Source organism: Mya arenaria, chromosome 16 (genome assembly GCF_026914265.1).
Source record: "Mya arenaria isolate MELC-2E11 chromosome 16, ASM2691426v1".
Taxonomy (NCBI): Eukaryota; Metazoa; Mollusca; class Bivalvia; order Myida; family Myidae; genus Mya; species Mya arenaria.
The window spans coordinates 774381-793698 of NC_069137.1; the positions used below are offsets into that span (position 1 = coordinate 774381).

The window sequence follows — 19318 nt, forward strand, 5'->3', positions numbered from 1 at the left end:
ATCAGATAAAAATTCCTGACATTTCTTTAATTTCTTTGACATGTTTCATTACACACAGAAAAAAAAGGTAGAATAGTAATATCATAACCAAATCACTTCAAGCGTACAAACGTTAAAACAATTCTACAACATACGGTATAAATAGATTGTCAATTCCTGAATTTCACACAAGGACAGATGCATCACTGAACACAAGAGGAAATGAGGAGAAAAATTAGGTAAAATCTCAGTAAGATTTCTCAGTGGCTGTCCACTTAAAACAATGGCTCTGTATGACCACCAGCCTCAGCAGGGATTTGCTAGCTAGCCATACTTTAAGAGGCTAGACACCAGATGGTCCCAAAATAGGCAAATATAACTTATTTCCTCATAACTAGAATTATCAAAACAAACTAGTATGAGGCCAATAATAATCATATAACATGATAAAAAGAATAATATGTCACTGTCAAAGCTGAGTTTCCTGGTTCAAAAAAGTGCAAAACTGAGTAAATTTTGAATTCATTGGAATAATGTGCAAAAATTGCTTAACATACATGTGTCGTAAACAATGTGATACATTTGCAAGTAAGATTCAATGCTTTGTACACAACGATTTCGATTGAAGTTTTTGACAATTTTCTTTTTGATCTTGCAATTGTATCATCTTGTGTCTTAGTCCCTTTAAATCATTCACTGTTATAGGTTTATTGCTATGGTTTAATTGTTAATGTTGTCAGCCTGCCTACTGTTCTCAGTGTCTATATTTTCACCATCGCTCTTGTGTTTATCCATTTCAGATTCATCCATGCTAGATTCCTCAGAATTCAGATTTTCTTCCGATTTCTCAAGACTGGTTCCCTGCTTTGCCCTAATATTCCCACTAACTTGCACTAACTCATTATCCTGGGAACCATTTCTGAAATCATTGGCTCCCTGCATACTTTCCCCTGCTGCAGAATTACTGAGCTGGGAATCATTATTTGAATTTTCGGTTCCATGCATTGAATCCATACCTTGTAAATTACTACGCCGGGAATCAATATTTAAATCATCGGCTCCCTGCAAACTATGATCTTCAGAATTGGTTCCCGCTTCAATATTCACACCATTACTCTGTTGCTTAGCAGCCGGGCACCGTTTCGAATGCCTGGAGAGACCTATTTTGTACTGAAATGTTTTCCCACAAGCACATCGTTCCTGTTTTGCAGCATTATGGACAGATTGTACATGGGCATGGAGATTAAACATACTACCAAAGGTTTTACCACAAGTTTCACATTTGAAATCTTCAGATCCGAAGTGCTCACTATCTATATGATTCTTTAGTTCTGGGAGGCTGGAAAATACTAACTGACAGTAATTACATATCTGATAATTCTCATCTGCACTGTTTTCATCATTTGAGGTATAATTTTCAGCATTTTCATTGAAACCGGCAGCCATCTTGGATTGTAAGTCGGCCATATTGAGCATCATGGAGTCATTATCAGACTGGTTTTCAGTTTTGACAGAATCAGCTCTCTGCAGTGTCTGTTCAACTATAGACAGGTTTTTATCCAGATTGAATGAAGTTTTGCGGTTCTCGATTTCACTCCATGTGGAGCTTAACTGAAAAACAAATTTTAACTTGTCTCAATTATCTTATTACATTTTTAAAGGCAGGAATAATAGCTATTTAACTCTTTTTTTCTGATCAATTTGGGGCCACAATTTCCATTCCCAATATTAATTTTGACTTTACCGGCATGAGTTTGCACCCCACTAATATCAAAATATTCTCATATACTGAAAATTGTATTTTTTCAGTAATTTCGATATCATAGAGTAAAATAATGATAAAAATTATATATAAAAATTAGTGTTTTTAGATGCGTTATCGCCCAAAACTAACATTTGATCCAAAAACAGGAGTTCCTTTAAAGAATTAAGTAATACAAGTCCCAACAAATACCCACCTTGTGGACACTTTTCTCATGTCTCATAACATTGGATCTGTATGTCGACCGATACGTGCATAGCGCACAAACATATTCAGTCGAGTTCATTGCTCCATCGCAGTTCATTCCATGCACAGATTTCTCGTGTCTTGTTACATTCGCCTTGAACTTTGAGTTGTAGTTACACATGGAACATTTGTGGTGGCCTTTGGGGATTGGAGATTCTGTAATTTAATGCAGTTGTAAGAATAGCAAATGAATGAAAATCGCAAATGCATCAATTTCTTATAAGCGATGCTTTGATTGAATTGTAGATGCTAATGGAATACTTGTGGTTGCCTTTATGAAAGTGGATGTCTAAAAAATGGTCTAGTTGTGAAATTAGCAAATGTACAGAATTCTGATGTTTTTTAAATGTTGGCTGTAGCCAAGAAACTAATTCAACTAATAACTGAAAGAATATTTCTTTATGAAAAGTGCTCAGCTCTGTAAATACATGAAACATGTATAAAAATATGAATGTTCTACTATTAGAAAAGAATGAACCTCAAAACTTAGCAAGTGCACTGTGGAGGGAACGCTTATGCTCATCTATTAATTTTCAGGATAAAGGGGGCATTTCTCCATATGTATTTAAGCTGGAGTTATGGGCCTTGCAATACATGTGACTCTGGCAACATCTGTACCAAGTTTCATTTGAATGTCTTGAACTTGTTCTCAGGTACATATGTATTGCTAAGGGTAAGATTTCTGTACATCGACCAGACAATGCCCAGGATATATAACAATACTTCAACTGTTTTTCTTCAAACTTTTGAAATGCATAAATCTATGGCATTCCCCACCCTTTTTGCTATTGAAGAAAGTTCTTTTAATTTGGTTTCAAATCATACCATTCTGAACGATGAAGGTTGCTGCTGGTTTTCTGGCCTTTGTGGCCCAGCCATCACTGGACCCTGGAGTACCTACAGAGAAGATATATATATATAATGTCAATATTTAAGGACGATAACGAACAAAACATCCAAATCCTTAATATTTACATTGAGTATGAAGGATTTTGAGGCACCAGACAGAGTTAAAGGGCTCTAAAACCTCTGAATTGGTTTTGACAACTTTTTTTTTTTTTGTCTTGGAACGAGCCAATTTTTGCGAAAATCCATAAAAACCAGTTATACAAGACTGCTGACAAAAAATCAGAACGCAGAATTTTATATTTAAGTACAAAAAATGTTTTATGCATTTTTCTTAAACCGTTAGTAACGGTTTAAGCCATAAAACATTAAATTTCGAACGGAAATATAAAAATCTACGATCTGATTCTTTGTCAGCAGTCTTATATCATTGGTTTGCAGATACCTACGCAAAAAATTGCCCTTTCTAAGACAAAAAAAAAAAGTTGTAAATATGGTAAATCTGTGAGAGTGCAGCTTTAAAGCCATATATGTCCATAACAAGGTACTTCTTACTAGACAAGCAAAACAAACTTAACAAATAAACAGCAGTCTGATATTGAACAATCTAAATCCTGATTCCAGAACAACACAGATATCTGACCCATCTTATCAATGGCCATTCTGAAAACTATCGTACAAGGAAGAAACTCAGTTGAATTCACTGACAGTCAAAACTTTCATTTACAAACAAGAAAGTCAATGTAAACACAGTACACTTTCCCCACCTGTTTATACACATGAAGACAATAAATAAACTGTAAAGGTTGTGTTTCCCAACCTCAATTATAAATAAATAATGCACACTTACCTGGCAAGGGGGAATCTGGTATCTCTGTCTTCATTTGAACAGGTGGAGTTACTCCCCTTTGTCCCAAACCTGCCATTTGTAAACATGTCATATTTTACGGTTTTTGTATGGATGAACTAATGATCAGTCACAGACTATTTGTCAAAATGTAAATAGCTTTCAAGTCATCAGTGGAGTAAATTGATCAGTTGGGAAATAAGAAGAATCATTTAATAATGTGTTGCCCTGGACTGCAGGGAAACAAAAGTTAAACACCTATTTTCATTTACCTACGTTAACTTGACCTTTGCATAATGGTATTCAGTCTACAGACAATCTGAACATATAGAGGATAATTGTTTGTTTCAGTGTAAGATCATAATATATTTCACCGAGTCAGCAACAACAAAATTTGTTACAAGCGGCATGAAAAATTCACTTTTGGTGGTCACGAGGTGAAATATATTGCTATCTTACACTGAGACAATCATTTTTTTCTTTGAATATATGCCTAAAATTGGAATTAATAGGCATTTTATAACACTTTTTTAGAAAAACAGTGCAAATCCTTTATTTAACTCTTTATTGATGTTTAACCTAAAAGCTTTTTTCAAAATACTAACAAAGAAATTCCGTTTACAATTTACATGGGAAATGTTATACAGGAAATGACACTATGCGTCAATTCCAATATGAAGTAAATTCCATTTAAAATGGCCGTCTCCAGAAAGACATTTCAAAAGTTCCATAACTCTCCCAAAACTTTTCACATTTTGAAACTTCTTTCACAATGAACTCATTTTTTAAGCACTTTCATTTAAATGTACACATGCAACTGAGGCTGCAACCTCCTGTAACATTTTACCCTGACATGGTCAAAATTGACACAAGCCCTCATGCCCTGCACTGGTAAAATGTCATAAAGCTTGCTTAATTTCTGAATTTTGAATAGCAGGGTTTGTTTAAAAATTTGATGCCAAGCAATAGTATCAGAATTCTGGCTTGTTCATCAAAAAGTCTACCAAGGCCTGGACAATACATTGACTTTTTCCTCAATTAACAGACAAGCTAAGTCGGCAGCCTAGATAACCAGTTACCAGAAATTGTAGACTTTTTAAGCTACACTCTCACAGATTGTCAGTTTTGACCTAGATTAGTCTATTATAATAGACATGTTATACAGGATTCTTCCAATTCCTAACGTCTAAACGGGTTTGTGCAAAAACTGGGGGATTTGAAAAAAAAATTGAACTTGTATTTAGTGAAGTATTTTATGTTTGGAATGGATAATAAAGGTTTATATTTATACTTTACCATGTAAGTGCAAAGCTATTTTGCACACAACAAGCATTAAATGCATTAAAACACATAATTTACCTTTCCAATTAAACGAAACTTGATTGACACAGACAACAATTATGCCAAGTGAAACAACTCGACCCAATCATAATAACTAAGCCACCTCAGACAAGCTTCGAGATAGACCTCGTAAATACAATTGTTACAACTCAGCCATGGCCGAAATGTTCCGATTGTTTTAAAATTGTGAACTGCAGCCTTGCAGGTGCCCTTCATGTAAATATTGTTATGTTTTGACAGAATGAAATGAAGAAAAACCCATCAAACTCATTATTATTTGTAGGATATTTATTTTTTGTGTAAAGAACTAATATAAAATAAAATTATCTGGTATGATTTCTTGTTTTTATGATATTATATAGACACAAAATGCTTTAACCCAGAATCCGGATCAGATTAACTACCCACTTTTGGTACAAAACAATTTGTACGTGAAGGATTTGCCATATCAAAAATCGTAAAAAAACACCCATCAACATACAATTATTTTGACTAGACTTAGATATGATAAACTGTCATCTGATATTTTGTCAGCAGACTAATATCACTTTTTCCAGACATTTATGCAAAAGTTGTCTCATTCAAAGACAATAAATAAAAAAAAAGTCAAAACGATGAATCTTTGGGATTGCAGCTTTAAGGCAACTTGTGATACTTAGCCATTTGCATATACATCGCATATAATATATATTGCACACATCTTACCAGGATTGGGGGAATTTGAAGTAGCCTCCATTTGATTGTAGTCGGCCATTGGAATAGTTCCAATATTCTGCTGGTTTCCTGTCATTACTCTAAGCCTTTTGCTCTGTCTAGTCGGTGTCTGCTCACCAGCTTCAGGCCTGTTGGGAATTGAATCTTCATGCATGAAACTATTTGGGTAAGCTCCCTTTGAATATAGCTTGCCATTTGTACATTTCTTAGAATGGGCTGCGTTCATGTCACTGGGTGTTCAAAATTTAAATACAATATTTGAGTTATTAAAGCTGCACTCTCACAGATTGAATGTTTTGACTTTTTTTTTTATATTTTGTCTTGGAACGAGCCATTTTTTTTCGAAAATCCATGAAAACAAGTGATATAAGGCTGCTTACAAAAAATAAAAAAGGTGTAAATACGATAAATCTGTGAGAGTGCAGGTTTAAAGAATAAATCACTTATTTTCTTGCATTTATGCTGTATGAATGCAGTAGGGCACACCAGCAAATTCCATGAAGCGTGCTTACTACTTTATACTTATTTCTGAAAATTGACTCTGCCAAATCCGATATGGAGGGTAATAATGGTAGCAGGGTGCTGGAAAAGGGCAGAGGGCTGCCCCACCTTGCTATTTCAGCCTAGCTGGAGCATTCCAATAGTTTTCTTGAATTTTGGTTATTACCATTAAAAATTTGAATTTTCAAACATTCCTTGATATTGCACCAATACAATGTCATTTGTTTTTAAAGCTAAAGAACGTTACATTTGCATTATAAAGCAAATAAGCAGAATGCTTACACACAAAAGGGTGTTCTAACGCCTACAGAGCTTTCTTAATTATATATTAGATTATATCCATTCACTAACTCTTATTAAATAGTTCATCACACCTGTCTGGTCTGGTAAAATTAGAGTAGGACGGGTAAAATATTTGACAAATTTAAAACTGAAAAAGAAAAAAATGTATGAAAAACAAGTTATCTGGTTAAAGCTGGAAGTCTTTCGCATGATCTGGAGCTAAAAATACTGATCAGAACACTTTAGCTTCCATTATCCTCAGCTCTTAAAAATTTACTTAGGGAAAAAAAAGGACAACGGCAAATGATAGGGATGTTTATATATTTAAATTGGTCGTGACACAAATTTAAATACAAATAATTCTAATTTGAATTATATGAAGTCAACTGACTGTCATGACAAACAAGACTGAATGATTTTTTCTCCTCAAGCAATCTTTATTAGAGCCACAAAACAATCAAAATCTCAACCAAAGACAATCTATAATTATATTTACTGCAAACTGGAAATCGAAAGTGAAACTAGATTTGCATACTGGAAGATCCAAAGTGAAACTAGATTTGCAGACTGGAAGATCCAAAGTGAAACTAGATTTGCATACTGGAAGATCCAAAGTGAAACTAGATTTGCATACTGGAAGATCCAAAGTGAAACTAGATTTGCAGACTGGAAGATCCAAAGTGAAACTAGATTTGCATACTGGAAGATCCAAAGTGAAACAAGTTGTTGCCAAGTATAAATTCATTATGGTATATTTTAAATTTAAAAATAATGAATTATACAGTTAGCTCACCCATTTTGAGACTGCAGGTCGGTCCATTTTCTCTTCTTTGCCCAGCTAGGTATGAAAATCTCCTTAAGTTGTCCAACTAAAAACATAAAGTTGTACTTGTTTCTAATTTAAAGTCAATGTGTCACTGGTAAGGCTTTTTGCATAACATAAGATCACAAACTTTAGTTTAATATCAAATGAAAGACATAAATATGAAAGTTTTCCTTTCAAAATCAAATTTACTTTGCCTAAACTGACAGACAAAGCTGTTACTCTTAAAGCTGCACTCTCACAGATTTACCGTTTTGACAACTTTTTTATTTTTTGTCTTGGAACGAGCAAATTTTTGCGAAAATCCATGGAAATCAGTATTATAAGACTGCTGACAAAAAAATCAAATCACAGTTTTTTATATTTAAGTTCAAAAATTGATGTTTTATGCCTTTTTTCTTTAACCGTTACTAACAGTTTAAACCATAAAACATTAATTTTCGAACAAAAATATGAAAATATGCAATCTGATTTTTTGTCAGCAATCTTATATCATTGGTTTGCAGATATTTACGCAAAAAACTTGCTCTTTCCAAGACAAAAAATAAAAAAATTGTAAAATTGGTACATCTGTGAGAGTGCAGCTTTAAAATAAATATTACTTACTCAGAAATATCAATTGAAAAAACATTAGGATGCATGCTTTGATAAAATGGCCCCATTCATCATACATGTAACTCACATTTCTTGCAATAATCCCTAAACCCAGACTTCACATCCATATTCTCTGTGATGTATCGAAGACCCAGATTTGATCCAACACTTTCAGACTCATCTGTTTCTTCAGTCAGAGTCGCTGTCAACAGGACACTCTCAACTCCGACATTGGACAACTGATCAATCTGGAAATAGCAATTGTATGTACATGTAGAAATTGGCTAAGTTTAGTTTTATTTTTGCAAGGATTGTAAAACAAGTTATTGCCACTTATATTAATCACTCTCGTTGGTACAATGTTGTGGGAAAGTGTGGTCTTGTGTTGTAGGGAAAACTAGAGTTCCAGGAGAAAAACCACACGCAAAACTCACATGCATCCAGGCCGGGAATCGAACCAGGTTAATGTAGTAATTAGTGTAAACAGGTATTTAATATCTATATATCTGCACTAACACAGTTTCACTATATAGCTAGCTTTAATGGCAATGCAATAGTGTCCCACCGCAGAGCGAGAGGCTGTGGGTTTCGATCTCCACCATATGCACATACATATATATATAGCAATTCGTGCTGTCTGGTACATTTGGTGCCCAACATACATAACTCATGTGGCATGATAAGCCTCAAGGTCAGTGCAAATTGACCTTAAAGGGGCTATACACCAGATGGTCCCAAAAGCGGCAAATGCAGTATTTCTCAGAAATGTCAATGCGAGCTAGTAGGAGGCCAATGATACATCATTTTACATGATTAAGATAATAAACACAACAAATATGTTGCTGTCTAATCTGTGTTTCACTTTCCCTGTTTAACAAGAGCGGTCACAGACAGCTATATCCCCCACCTCATGTGGGCATTTTTTGTAAAGAAAGCCAATCAATGGTAAGGGAAGTTTCTCAGGAACATAAGAAATGCGTAAAATTAAGAAAGGGCAATAACTCTTCCTAAAATGGTCGAATCGCGAAAGCCCAACAATATGCGCTGCATTACTATAGAGTCATCAATCTGTGAAAGTTTGGTAGAAATTGCATGAAAAACGTAAGAGGAGTTGCGAAGAAACTAATTTTAAATGTAAAAAAAGGGCAATAACTCTTTCAAAAATGGTTGAATCGCAAAAGCCTGACAATATGCACTGCTTCACTTTATGATCATCAATCTGTGAAAGTTTGGTAGAAATCGCATGAGAAATGTAAGAGGAGATGCAAAGAAATGAATGTGGGATGGACTGACGCACACACTCACGCACGGAATCGCGCCTACCATTACTATATAAAAATAGCGCATAATGGTTTTCCAGTTTAAATCATATCTTTATGAGTACAGTTAAATATACCGATGCTATATTATAACCCCATGTAACTTTTGAAATGAAAAAATGTGCAAAAACTGCGAACTGCATAATGGTTTTCCAGTTTAAATCATATCTATTAGTGCTGCAAATCAGATCACATTACACGAATATTTAGAGGAGTAACTGGTCTATGTCTGCCAACAAGGAGTTTCATATACCAAAATGTCCGCAATGATATGTAGTTTTTGGAAAAGTTAATCGTTTGGGTCAAGACCGATGCAGAGCTGAGAAATCCAAGATGGCGTCCAAGATGGCCGCCAAATCAAAAACATTTAGTAAGTATTCGTATTTGCCTATTTCCATTACTACATTTGAGTTTTCACTGATATATATCTACTGATATGTTAGTAGGTATATAACCAATGCAAGATAAGTGTATTTATTACTATTTTTGGCGCTTTTGTTTATTTATTAAGCTAAAATATGCTTAATTATGCGCAAAATAGGGGTTTGAGTTAGCATTTTTATATGTAGACTGAAAAAAACATTTGTTTTTTTTTCTGTTTAAATGACAATACATAATATGGGTATGCATGTATAATGTTTTCCTGAACAAATGTTGAATAAATGTGTATGAAATGACAGCGAAAGTCAGATTTAATTGATCACATGGCAGTATATGAGTAAAATTCACGTTTTAAATTAATTTAGTACTAACTGCAGAACAATGTGTTATAAATAACGTCTGTTATTTAAGAAATGCGTTATAGTTATATTACACTGGAAACGAGTGATGGCATTCTTTTTATTCATCGTCGGAGCTTTCGGTGTCCTCGACAGAGAGGGATTCAAGTGTGTACGTAAACGTTCGTGCACATCATTTCGTCTGTGTTAGTGTTTCCTGTGCAAGAACATGCCACTGTGCATGGTTGTCTGTTTGCAAAGCAAACACATGTTTCGCTACATATTTCGCATCCGCAAACGAGGTCGTTCAAGATCTCCGGTGCAGCGGCTGGCTGACTCATCATTGTTGGTGTCAAACCAGCTTCGTCTATTTCATATCCAAAGTAGGTAAATGGAGGAAGATCGTACTGTGCTGTAGTGGCGTGTCTCCATATCCACAACTGGATCACACATCTTTGCAGATGAAGATTGAGACTGTCTGCGGTTGGGGGAATGTTCCTGTGATGAACAGAAGACTTGGCTTTGATGCATCGTAACTGGTGAAGAGTTTGCACGTCGTTTCCCCCATACAAACTGATAACAAACCTAGTGCATGCTGTTCTTTGAATGTCGGTAAGCAGTAATTCTTCGCCCAAGTTGAAGAGAGGTTGGTAGTTCGACGCGCGCTCCGTCAGCAATTTGAATACTCTTCGCTTTCCCTTACCGAAAAATCCGCTGGTAGTATCACATCCTGTGATACAGTACACTGACAGCAGAATATTTAATTGATCTTTAGTCAGTTTGTCGATCAACTGGTGGACTGGAATAAATCGTCTACAATCCGCGTGAAGAGTAACCCTTTCAGTTGACATACACAGATGAGCAGCGCCTATATATCGATAATGATGCAGCAAGAGCACAAGAACATCTGTGTCTGGAGAGTGGATTGCTATACATGTTGACCCTCTATCCGCCTCATACTTGGCATGAAAGTATCATTACAGTGTCTGCTTCCTCTTGGTTAGTATCAAGTATGGGTTGATTGCAACACCCATTTGTGGTGACAATAACGCATGGTGTGCTTTTACCACCATTGATCAACAGGACTTCATGTGCTTTTAAATTAGTACATGCAAGTTCGGCCATGTATCCACTGTAAAACTGGATCAGTCTCTCCTTATTCTGCCCGTTACTCAAAAACATTTTCCAGTCCTTCGGTACTTTAAGCTCACCCCGGACATCAACATTTCTACAACTACTTTGGCTATAATCACCTCTGTATTTTCGTATTTCCGTTTTCAAGCCATTTATGCTATATTTATCGAAAATTATATGGATTTTCGTCACTTTGGGCGATATTTCACGGGCTTTGCTGAAGGTATATTGTTGAAACTTAGCTGCCATGTCAGTGAATGTCTCTTGCTCACTGTTCATAGGTAATGTCTGTACACTAGCCACACCATCAAATATGACTACTTCTGGATTGTCTGTCATTTCTCGTGTGTTTGGCAACAGTTCCTCCAACTTGGTCAACAAGTCTGACTTCTTTGTTTTGATCATATTTCCTCCATCACTGAACATACTCAATGGTACTGTGGTATTTTCAAAGGAAAATACACGTTCAGACGGCACCTTCTTGTATGCATTTATTGCTAATAATCGTTGAAACATTGCTGCCCCATTAATGATTTCTGCCTTTTGTTTCTTTGTTGTTTTTTCTGCTTCATGTCTGACATGGTTTTTACATTACTTCTTTGCATTGGAGCAAACACGTTTTTCTCAGGAGGATCTGAGCCATCAATTTTTGCAATTAGCCTTTCAGACACAAATGTTTAGAACAGCTGATGTCCTCTTTCTAAACATGTTGTCATCGATTGCTGAACTTCCTTTGTAGCATGAACAAATGTCGCAAAATTTACAAGCTTTTCAGACGCGTCGGTTAGATCGAAAGGGTCGATGAAATTGTTGTCAAAAAGGTTAGCCATTTTTGTTACAGTTTTGTCATAGTTGTCTCGTTTTGCTTTTGTATCACTATGGTGTTTGGTGTTGTCCTCGACGTTTCGGCTGTCTATGCTTTCATGAAATACCGTGGAATATCAGGATGCTAGAGGTCGTGCCAGAAACCAACGTGCAAGGGCATTTTCTTTTAGTGTAAGTCCGATGATTCCACCGGACCCCTTAAAGGCTTTATTTTGAGTTACCTCGAGCGTGTAGTCTAACCAGACATTGTTAAACTTCCCGGGTGCCAGTTGGTCGTGAAAAGACCTGCAAGAAATCCCTCTTCGACTTCCGTTGGTAGCCTGTTCATAGTCAGAATTTGAATTGACATAAACTTAGCATAAATTGTACGTTTGGAGGCAAACAGTAGAGGCATAAGTTGTAATTTTGCATGTTGATGTACTGTCCAACTTGGAGACCTTGTAGACGCCATGAGAAGTTTAAGGTGTGTTGATACTCTTGATAAATAATTGTCCCATACCTGGAACGTTCGGGATACTTTCCGACCCTCCTCTCGGAATTCGTCGAGCAGAGGCACCACATGAGTCGCAATAGCTTGGCAGAAACTTTCTATTTCAGGCTCTGGGTAAGAATCATCATTCATACATCTGAGTGTTGACAAGACCGATGTAACGTCATGAGGTAGATGTTTGTTGTTGTTTATACACCAGCTTTCAAGTTAATGAGCCGACGGCTGTATAACACTTCGTCAATCAACTTGAATGCTGTCAATGCCCGGTCGAAATCTTTCCCAGTCATGATGTTGGCTGCTGTAGCTTGGGCATATGTTCCAGCATCGGTTAAAAGATGCTACAGGCCTGCTTCCCCGTACAAGTAGCCGATTCCAGCAAAGATAGACATGAGAAGGTGCATCACACCTTTCAGAAAAATGTCTTGACTCCATACAATTTCAGAAGCTTTTGACAGCAGTCCCATGTCAAAAATTACAGGGATATGACTCTGTCCTAACTCATGCATAACCTCTTTGGCCCGAAGAAGTGTTGTGTACACAGTGCTGTAATCTGTTGGTTTGTCCATGACGATTGGGTTGTAGGCGATAGTCGAGATGGTTTGATTGGCTTGCCCAATTGAATTTGCGAAAAAAAATGCTCCAGTTTGGAACTTTTTCATCTTCAGCTAAGTCATCACAAAAGACGGAGCTCCGTCCCAATGAGTATAGCAACTCCTTCAGTCTCGCACATTTTACAGCATTGGGCTCTACTGGATTTATTTCGTCTAGTGTGACAGAGCTTTTGAAAACGGGAGTTGGTCTTTGACTCGGTTTCTTGTAAGCAGTGAGACAGCATAAACTACCATCTGGTAGGCACTTTTTGTCGAATGTCCTTGATGATTTTCCTAATCGTTGACTGATTCTGTTTTCAACATTTGTACTGGACACTAGAATACTGGTCATTGCATGAGTAGTCCTTTTCCCATCAACCGTCCTCTCATTACGGTCCCAATTATCTGCCACTGCGACCACAAGTTTACCCCCTCTCTGTTTGGAAGCAATATTATCCGGTACAATTCCTCCAGATGGTGTAACTTTCTGTGCTGTAATTGCTTGATGAGGAGCCGAGGTTAGAAACATTCTTAGATCAGGATACGTTATTGTATACCCAAGGGCTGACATGTCTTCAATTAAGTGGCGGCTGTTGAATTCGTTGTAGAGATGAACACCTAGCCCAAGATGCTGTGGTGATGGGGTTGACGTAACTAGAGTAGTAATGTCGCAAGTGAATGTTATACATTTTCTGTTTGTGATTTCCGATGCGGCATTGAACCATTTCCTGTCTGATAGCCAACATACAGCTTTATAAAGCAAAGGCTCGCAAAAATCTGCTTGGGCAGACATGTTCATTTCATTAGGTGAATAGTATTCAGAATGATAATCCATATCGACTGTAGAATTATAGCCCATTACTCTTCTTCGTAAAATTCCAATCGCTTTATGCACAATAGTTTCGTCTGTTTCTGGTTCTGATTCTGTGGTGTTCTCATAAGAGCATTCGTTGTCGTGTTGAATGATTGTACTCAAGTTCCTTAAAAAAATTACATGGGGTGTGTGACAAAAGAACCGAACATACCAAGTTTTTCACCCTTACTACTTACCTATTTTTTATCTGCCTAAATTCGTATTATTTGAATTCATATTGTACATTTTAAAATAGTTTAGTTCTGTTTCATACTCAAGTGGCACCTCAAACTGTACTCAAACTGTCTCTAAAGATATTGAATGTGTAGCAAAACATAAAGAAACATATTTTATCAATTCTATGAAATGATACATACCATAAAAGTTACTTGTCTCCAATAATATCAATAGCATCAAATGTGAACACCACTGACTTACAAACTTACAGTAGATTTTTCCATGGCTTAATTATATCAAGGGGGAGTAACTGCTCAGATATATTGTAATCACCAGCAAGTAGGTTTACTGATAATTTCGCAGTTAAAGGCAAATGTAGCATGCGCCTTCTGTTAAAAGAAATAAATTAAAGTTCTAAGCAACACAGATTTATGAATTATTTTCATTTTTTTTAATGTAATATATTATGATGGGTCTGACCTCTCATAAAATTATGAAAACTTACCCCCCCCCCCCCCCCCCCGTATTCTTTAAAATGTAGTTGCCACCTTGGCCAACAAATTATGAATCATTAAAGAGTGTAATTAACTGTTTTAATATGTGTCTAGTTTAACTATAAAGTGTAAGAATACTTAAAACTAGATAAAAATAGTAGATCTGTAGTAGAAAAAGCGCAGTATGAGGTACCCCTGAAACTCGTTTTAATTACTCCACCCACATCATATACCTTACTGCAAGAGAACATGTCACTAATTTTAATTAAAATGCCACATACATGAATGTCCATACTCTGTACATCCATTTAAACTGAAAAATACATATGCCTGTTTTATCCTCTTTCAGTATGCACATAGAAATTTATGCTAACCCCAACCCCTATTTTGCGCATAATTTAGCATATTTTAGCTAAATAAATAAACAAAAATGACAAAGACACTAATAAAAAACACGTATATCGCATTCGTTATATACTTACTAACATATCAGTTGAAAATTGTCATTGAAAACTCAAATGTAGTGATAGAAATACGCAAATATGAATACTCACTAAATGTTTGTGTTTTGGCGGCCATCTTGGACGCCATTTTGGATTTCTCAGCTTCGCATCGGCATTGAACAAAATGATTATTCATTCCAGAAACTTCAGACCTTTGCGAACATTTTGGTATATGAAACTTGCTGTTGGCAGACATAGACCAGTTAGGTGCTCCATACCTCTCAAAATTTGCAGTACTATATTTATGAGTACAGTTAAATATACCGATGCTATATTACAACTCCCAGTAACTTTTGAAATGAAAAAATGTGCAAAAACTGCCAAAGATGCATGTGTCATAAGCAATGTGATACATCAGTAAGTAAGATTCAATGTGTTATACACAATGATGTCAATTTTATGTAAGGTTTTCACAATTTTATTTTTTTCTTGCAATTGTATCATCTAGTGTCTAGCCCCTTTAATCTCTGAAATTCTGTACTCAGCGCATGAATCTACACTCAGCTCGTCCTTCAGTCAATTGACAAATAGACACTTTCTACCCAGGTGAACATTTAATAGTTGGCACAATATCATTATCTAGCTATAACAATGAGCGATCAGGGATACTTTTTTATTATTTTGACATTTCTTATGTATCCCTGTCTCGAGTTTGCCATAGTAAAAAAAATCGTCAAAAGACTTGTTGACGGCCATTTAGGTGGACTATATCATTATCATGAAAATAATTAAATCTCAGTCTCAACTAATGTTTTCCACATAACAGCCTCATCCAGAGATGGTGGAAAAGAACACTGAATTTCTTATTGTTAACATTATTGAAATTGTGTAAGTAGCATAAAATTTCTCAAGAGAATTAGCCGAACACAACTAAGAGAAAAGAAGGCCTGACTGAAGAAATTTCAATTTATTTATTTTTTGTCTTTTTTTAACAATTAAACTATAAATTTAATATCTTAACCTATTGCCTTAAGTATTTTTACAAATTATTAAGGAAAGTCTCAAATCTGATTACTTAAAAATAAAAAGGCAGCACAGCAAGACCCATTGTCTAAATGCCAAGAGGAAACACTTAATATTTCAATCCAATACTCACTAGTGCTTTTATCTGGCTCTTGAGCAAATCCCTGTACATCAATGAATAAGCTTCAGACATCGAAGTTGTTTGCTGGCCTCGCCCCTCAGACATCAAAGTTTCTTTCTGGTCATGATCTTCAGATATCGAAGTCGCTTGCTGTTCTTCCTCCTCGGACATTGAAGTTACTCGCTGGCCTTGCTCCTCAGACATTGTGGTTGCTTGCGGGCCTCTAGATCCTAGAATAAATTTCATACTTAACATTAACCAGCCACTGAAAACCAAGGAGATATATCAGTATAGAAGGATATTGTCTGGAATGGCCAAATAAGGTAAATGAATGACAGTGTATAAAGTGGATTGGTATGAACCAGCCCCCTGGCGTGTTCAGTTTGAGGTTGTAATCTGGGAACCAGTTACTATATCTCCTTAATGAATCCATCTTACAGAAGCAGGGAACCAGTAAACAGATTGAGGATTTATATATAAGCTGTATAGTTTATTTCCTTTCTTACTAAAAAATATGCAGAAAAAAATCGCCACCCTCAACAGGGCTCTCACTAGGCTGAAAATTTTGGGAGAAGTGACTTCTCCCTTCAGTCAAATTAGGGAGAAGTGGGGAGACATTAGGGAGAAGTGATACTTTTCATAACACCTGATACAGAAACTATGCCATACCACACACCTCAGTTTATGCACCAGTCAATTATAGCCACAGCTCCCCCCAGGTCCGGGGGTATACCGGGGATAGCCGAAGAAATGGGCCGTGTTTTTACCTTTCAGGTGGCCCCGCAGTGGCGGGTGAATGCGTTGGTTTTGTCTTCGTGCAAAATATAGCGGGGAATGGGCCTTACCTAGGGTCCCTGGGGTGCGGGGGCATTTGGCAGGAATTTTACCATCAGTTCGTCCCAGCAGGGTGGGGTTTTACCCAGGGTTGGCTGGACCGAAAGTCTAAGTCCCCGCTATTCCCCGGACCTGGGGGGGACGTGGTTACAATTGACTAGTGCATTATATTCACATTCAAATTGAATGCTTTAACTACCGGTATATGAAACGTTCATAAAATAATGTAACATTTTTGGCTCAGCAAAAGAGTATTTGTCAATGTCACATAGTTTACCTCCAAACAGCATCTATAATGAAACAAAAACCAAAACAGCTAAGCTCAACATTGCCTCAATGTCACAGTATGCTCTATGTTTTCTGCCAATCCTACAAGTAACAACCCGGAAGACGATGAAATGTCAACTGTTATCCTGCTTGATATTGATTTTTACAACCCTTAACCAAGTAAATTGTGGGCATAAATAAACACATTCCAAACCTCGTGGACGCAACTTTGTTCACAGTTGTATAGTCTAGACATTCAGTACAGGATTATTCAAATCGCTGTAAGATTTGACATATATATAAAGAACTTTTTAAAAAATCAATCCACATACAATTTTTTGGACTAACTGTAACTGTTCACGTATATTTAGGGCATTCTATAAATGACTTTCTACCAGCATTTGATTGAACAGACAGCATCTGTTGATTTTTGTGACAGGTAAAATTCAGAGCAAAATGGTCTACTTCACATCTACATCTGATATAAAGTCAGGTGAGAAATAACATCACTAGCAGTTGCTTGCCATTGAGGTGTTATGCACCAGTCAATTGTAACCACAGCTCCCCCATGTCCGGCGAATAGCAGGGACTTTGACTTTCGCTCCAGCGGATTCCCCACAGTGCACAAAACATCCCCGCTATTTTCGGCACGAAGACAAAACCACCGCATTCACTCGGAACTGCAGGGCCACCTGGAAGGTAAAACCATGGGCTGTTTCACCTGCTTTCCCCCTGGACCTTGGAGGACCGTAGTTAAAAATGACTGGTGCATAATACTTAGTGACATACACCAACTGTCAAAGAAAAGTGAAAAATATTTCTGTGTAAACAGTCAATAAATGAAGATAACAACAATGTAATATGGTAGCATACCCAATTAGTAAAGTTGCGAAACTTTACAAATCGAAGAAATCACTCTGGAAAATACGACATGTACGAACAAAGACGCAAAAATGCCGCCTACGACTCTTTATGCGTTAATCGATCAATCAATCATTCATCACGAAATCAACAAACGCTTGATTCACAGGCGCTTGACACTTCGGAAAAACCGAATTAACAAAATAAACGGAACCGTAAATACCGGGTTACCAAAACCCACCGTTTTAGCGGATGGTAAAATACAAAATATGGTTTGGTACAAAAATCACTTGAAACTTGTAACTAAATTGAGTAAGATGTCTTACAATATGCATTTATTCTGCAATTAATGATTGCATGTCACATAATACACCACAATTGAACTTTTATTAGGTCGCTTGCGGGTGGGGTCAAAAATCTGCTCAGAGTCAGATCCTTCCAGTTAGATGGGTGATCCGGGAAATAAGTTATGGACAGTCATTATTATTGTTATACGCATTTTAAGTGTTTTCCGGAATATATATGACTAAAAGACTCATTTAGATCGATGAACATCCTCGGGTCTACAGTGGAGCAACGCCAGCGAGTTCGTATAAAACTGCATGACCCTTTATTTGTATTGCTCGCCTTAAGCTTGTCTGGTTTCCAGCGTACTCTGCACAACAAGATAATGAAATGGTAAGGGCAGGTAACCCAGGCGGGTCACGGACACTACGGACCATGGACATTACGGACCAGACATTACGGACCAGATTTAGGGACATTACGGACCAGATTTAGGGACATTACGGACCATCTTCAAAAACTTACGGACCATGATTTATAATGTTTTTAAACATTTTTTTTTTTAATTTATTCACTCATTGGTCTTAAATTTGATAATAAATACTTTAATATAATTGCTCAGTATGACAATTATCTTTAATGTAGCTGAATAATCCATGAAATTCCAATGTTAAACATCAATTAATTTTTATAAAATATTATAATAATGTGAATAATAACGAACGAAATATGTGTTTATCTTATAATTGTTAATATGAATATTAATGTTTTCATATGTGATCGATTGCTTTCTGAAATAAACTTTCGATCGTCATATTTGTTTGTTTTCCGTTTCATCTATTTTAATTGAAAGGTTCAGTGAAAGTGTGCCATCACAATGGGTTTTCACACATTTATGATTGCCAATTAAAGGTTGTCAGTATAATGTTTGTTTCTTTTGTAATATAC

The 19318-nt window shown here is 36.4% G+C and overlaps 1 protein-coding gene across 1 annotated transcript; it reads right to left on the bottom strand.

The window, feature by feature from the left end:
• Window positions 1-6: 6 nt before the first annotated feature.
• On the bottom strand, window positions 7-18244 carry LOC128222312 (zinc finger and BTB domain-containing protein 18-like). Its single transcript, XM_052931293.1, has 9 exons — window positions 18098-18244; window positions 16136-16353; window positions 8024-8183; window positions 7312-7387; window positions 5727-5863; window positions 3684-3752; window positions 2813-2884; window positions 1938-2143; window positions 7-1590 (listed from the first exon to the last, which is right to left on the bottom strand). The coding sequence occupies exons 2-9, from the start codon at window positions 16325-16327 to the stop codon at window positions 700-702; spliced, it is 1803 nt and encodes a 600-aa protein (XP_052787253.1). The 5' UTR covers window positions 16328-16353; window positions 18098-18244; the 3' UTR covers window positions 7-699.
• Between the last annotated feature and the right edge of the window lie 1074 nt (window positions 18245-19318).

Excerpts from the sequence above, each read along its gene's own strand:
- LOC128222312 (XM_052931293.1), bottom strand. The coding sequence starts at position 16,327 with ATGTCTGAGGAGCAAGGCCAGCGAGTAACTTCAATGTCCGAGGAGGAA. Across the intron at positions 8,184-16,135 it reads AGAGCCAGATAAAAGCACTA|ATTGATCAGTTGTCCAATGT; the intron begins GTGAGTATTGGA and ends TGCTATTTCCAG. Across the intron at positions 2,144-2,812 it reads AACCTTCATCGTTCAGAATG|AATCTCCAATCCCCAAAGGC; the intron begins GTATGATTTGAA and ends ATTAAATTACAG.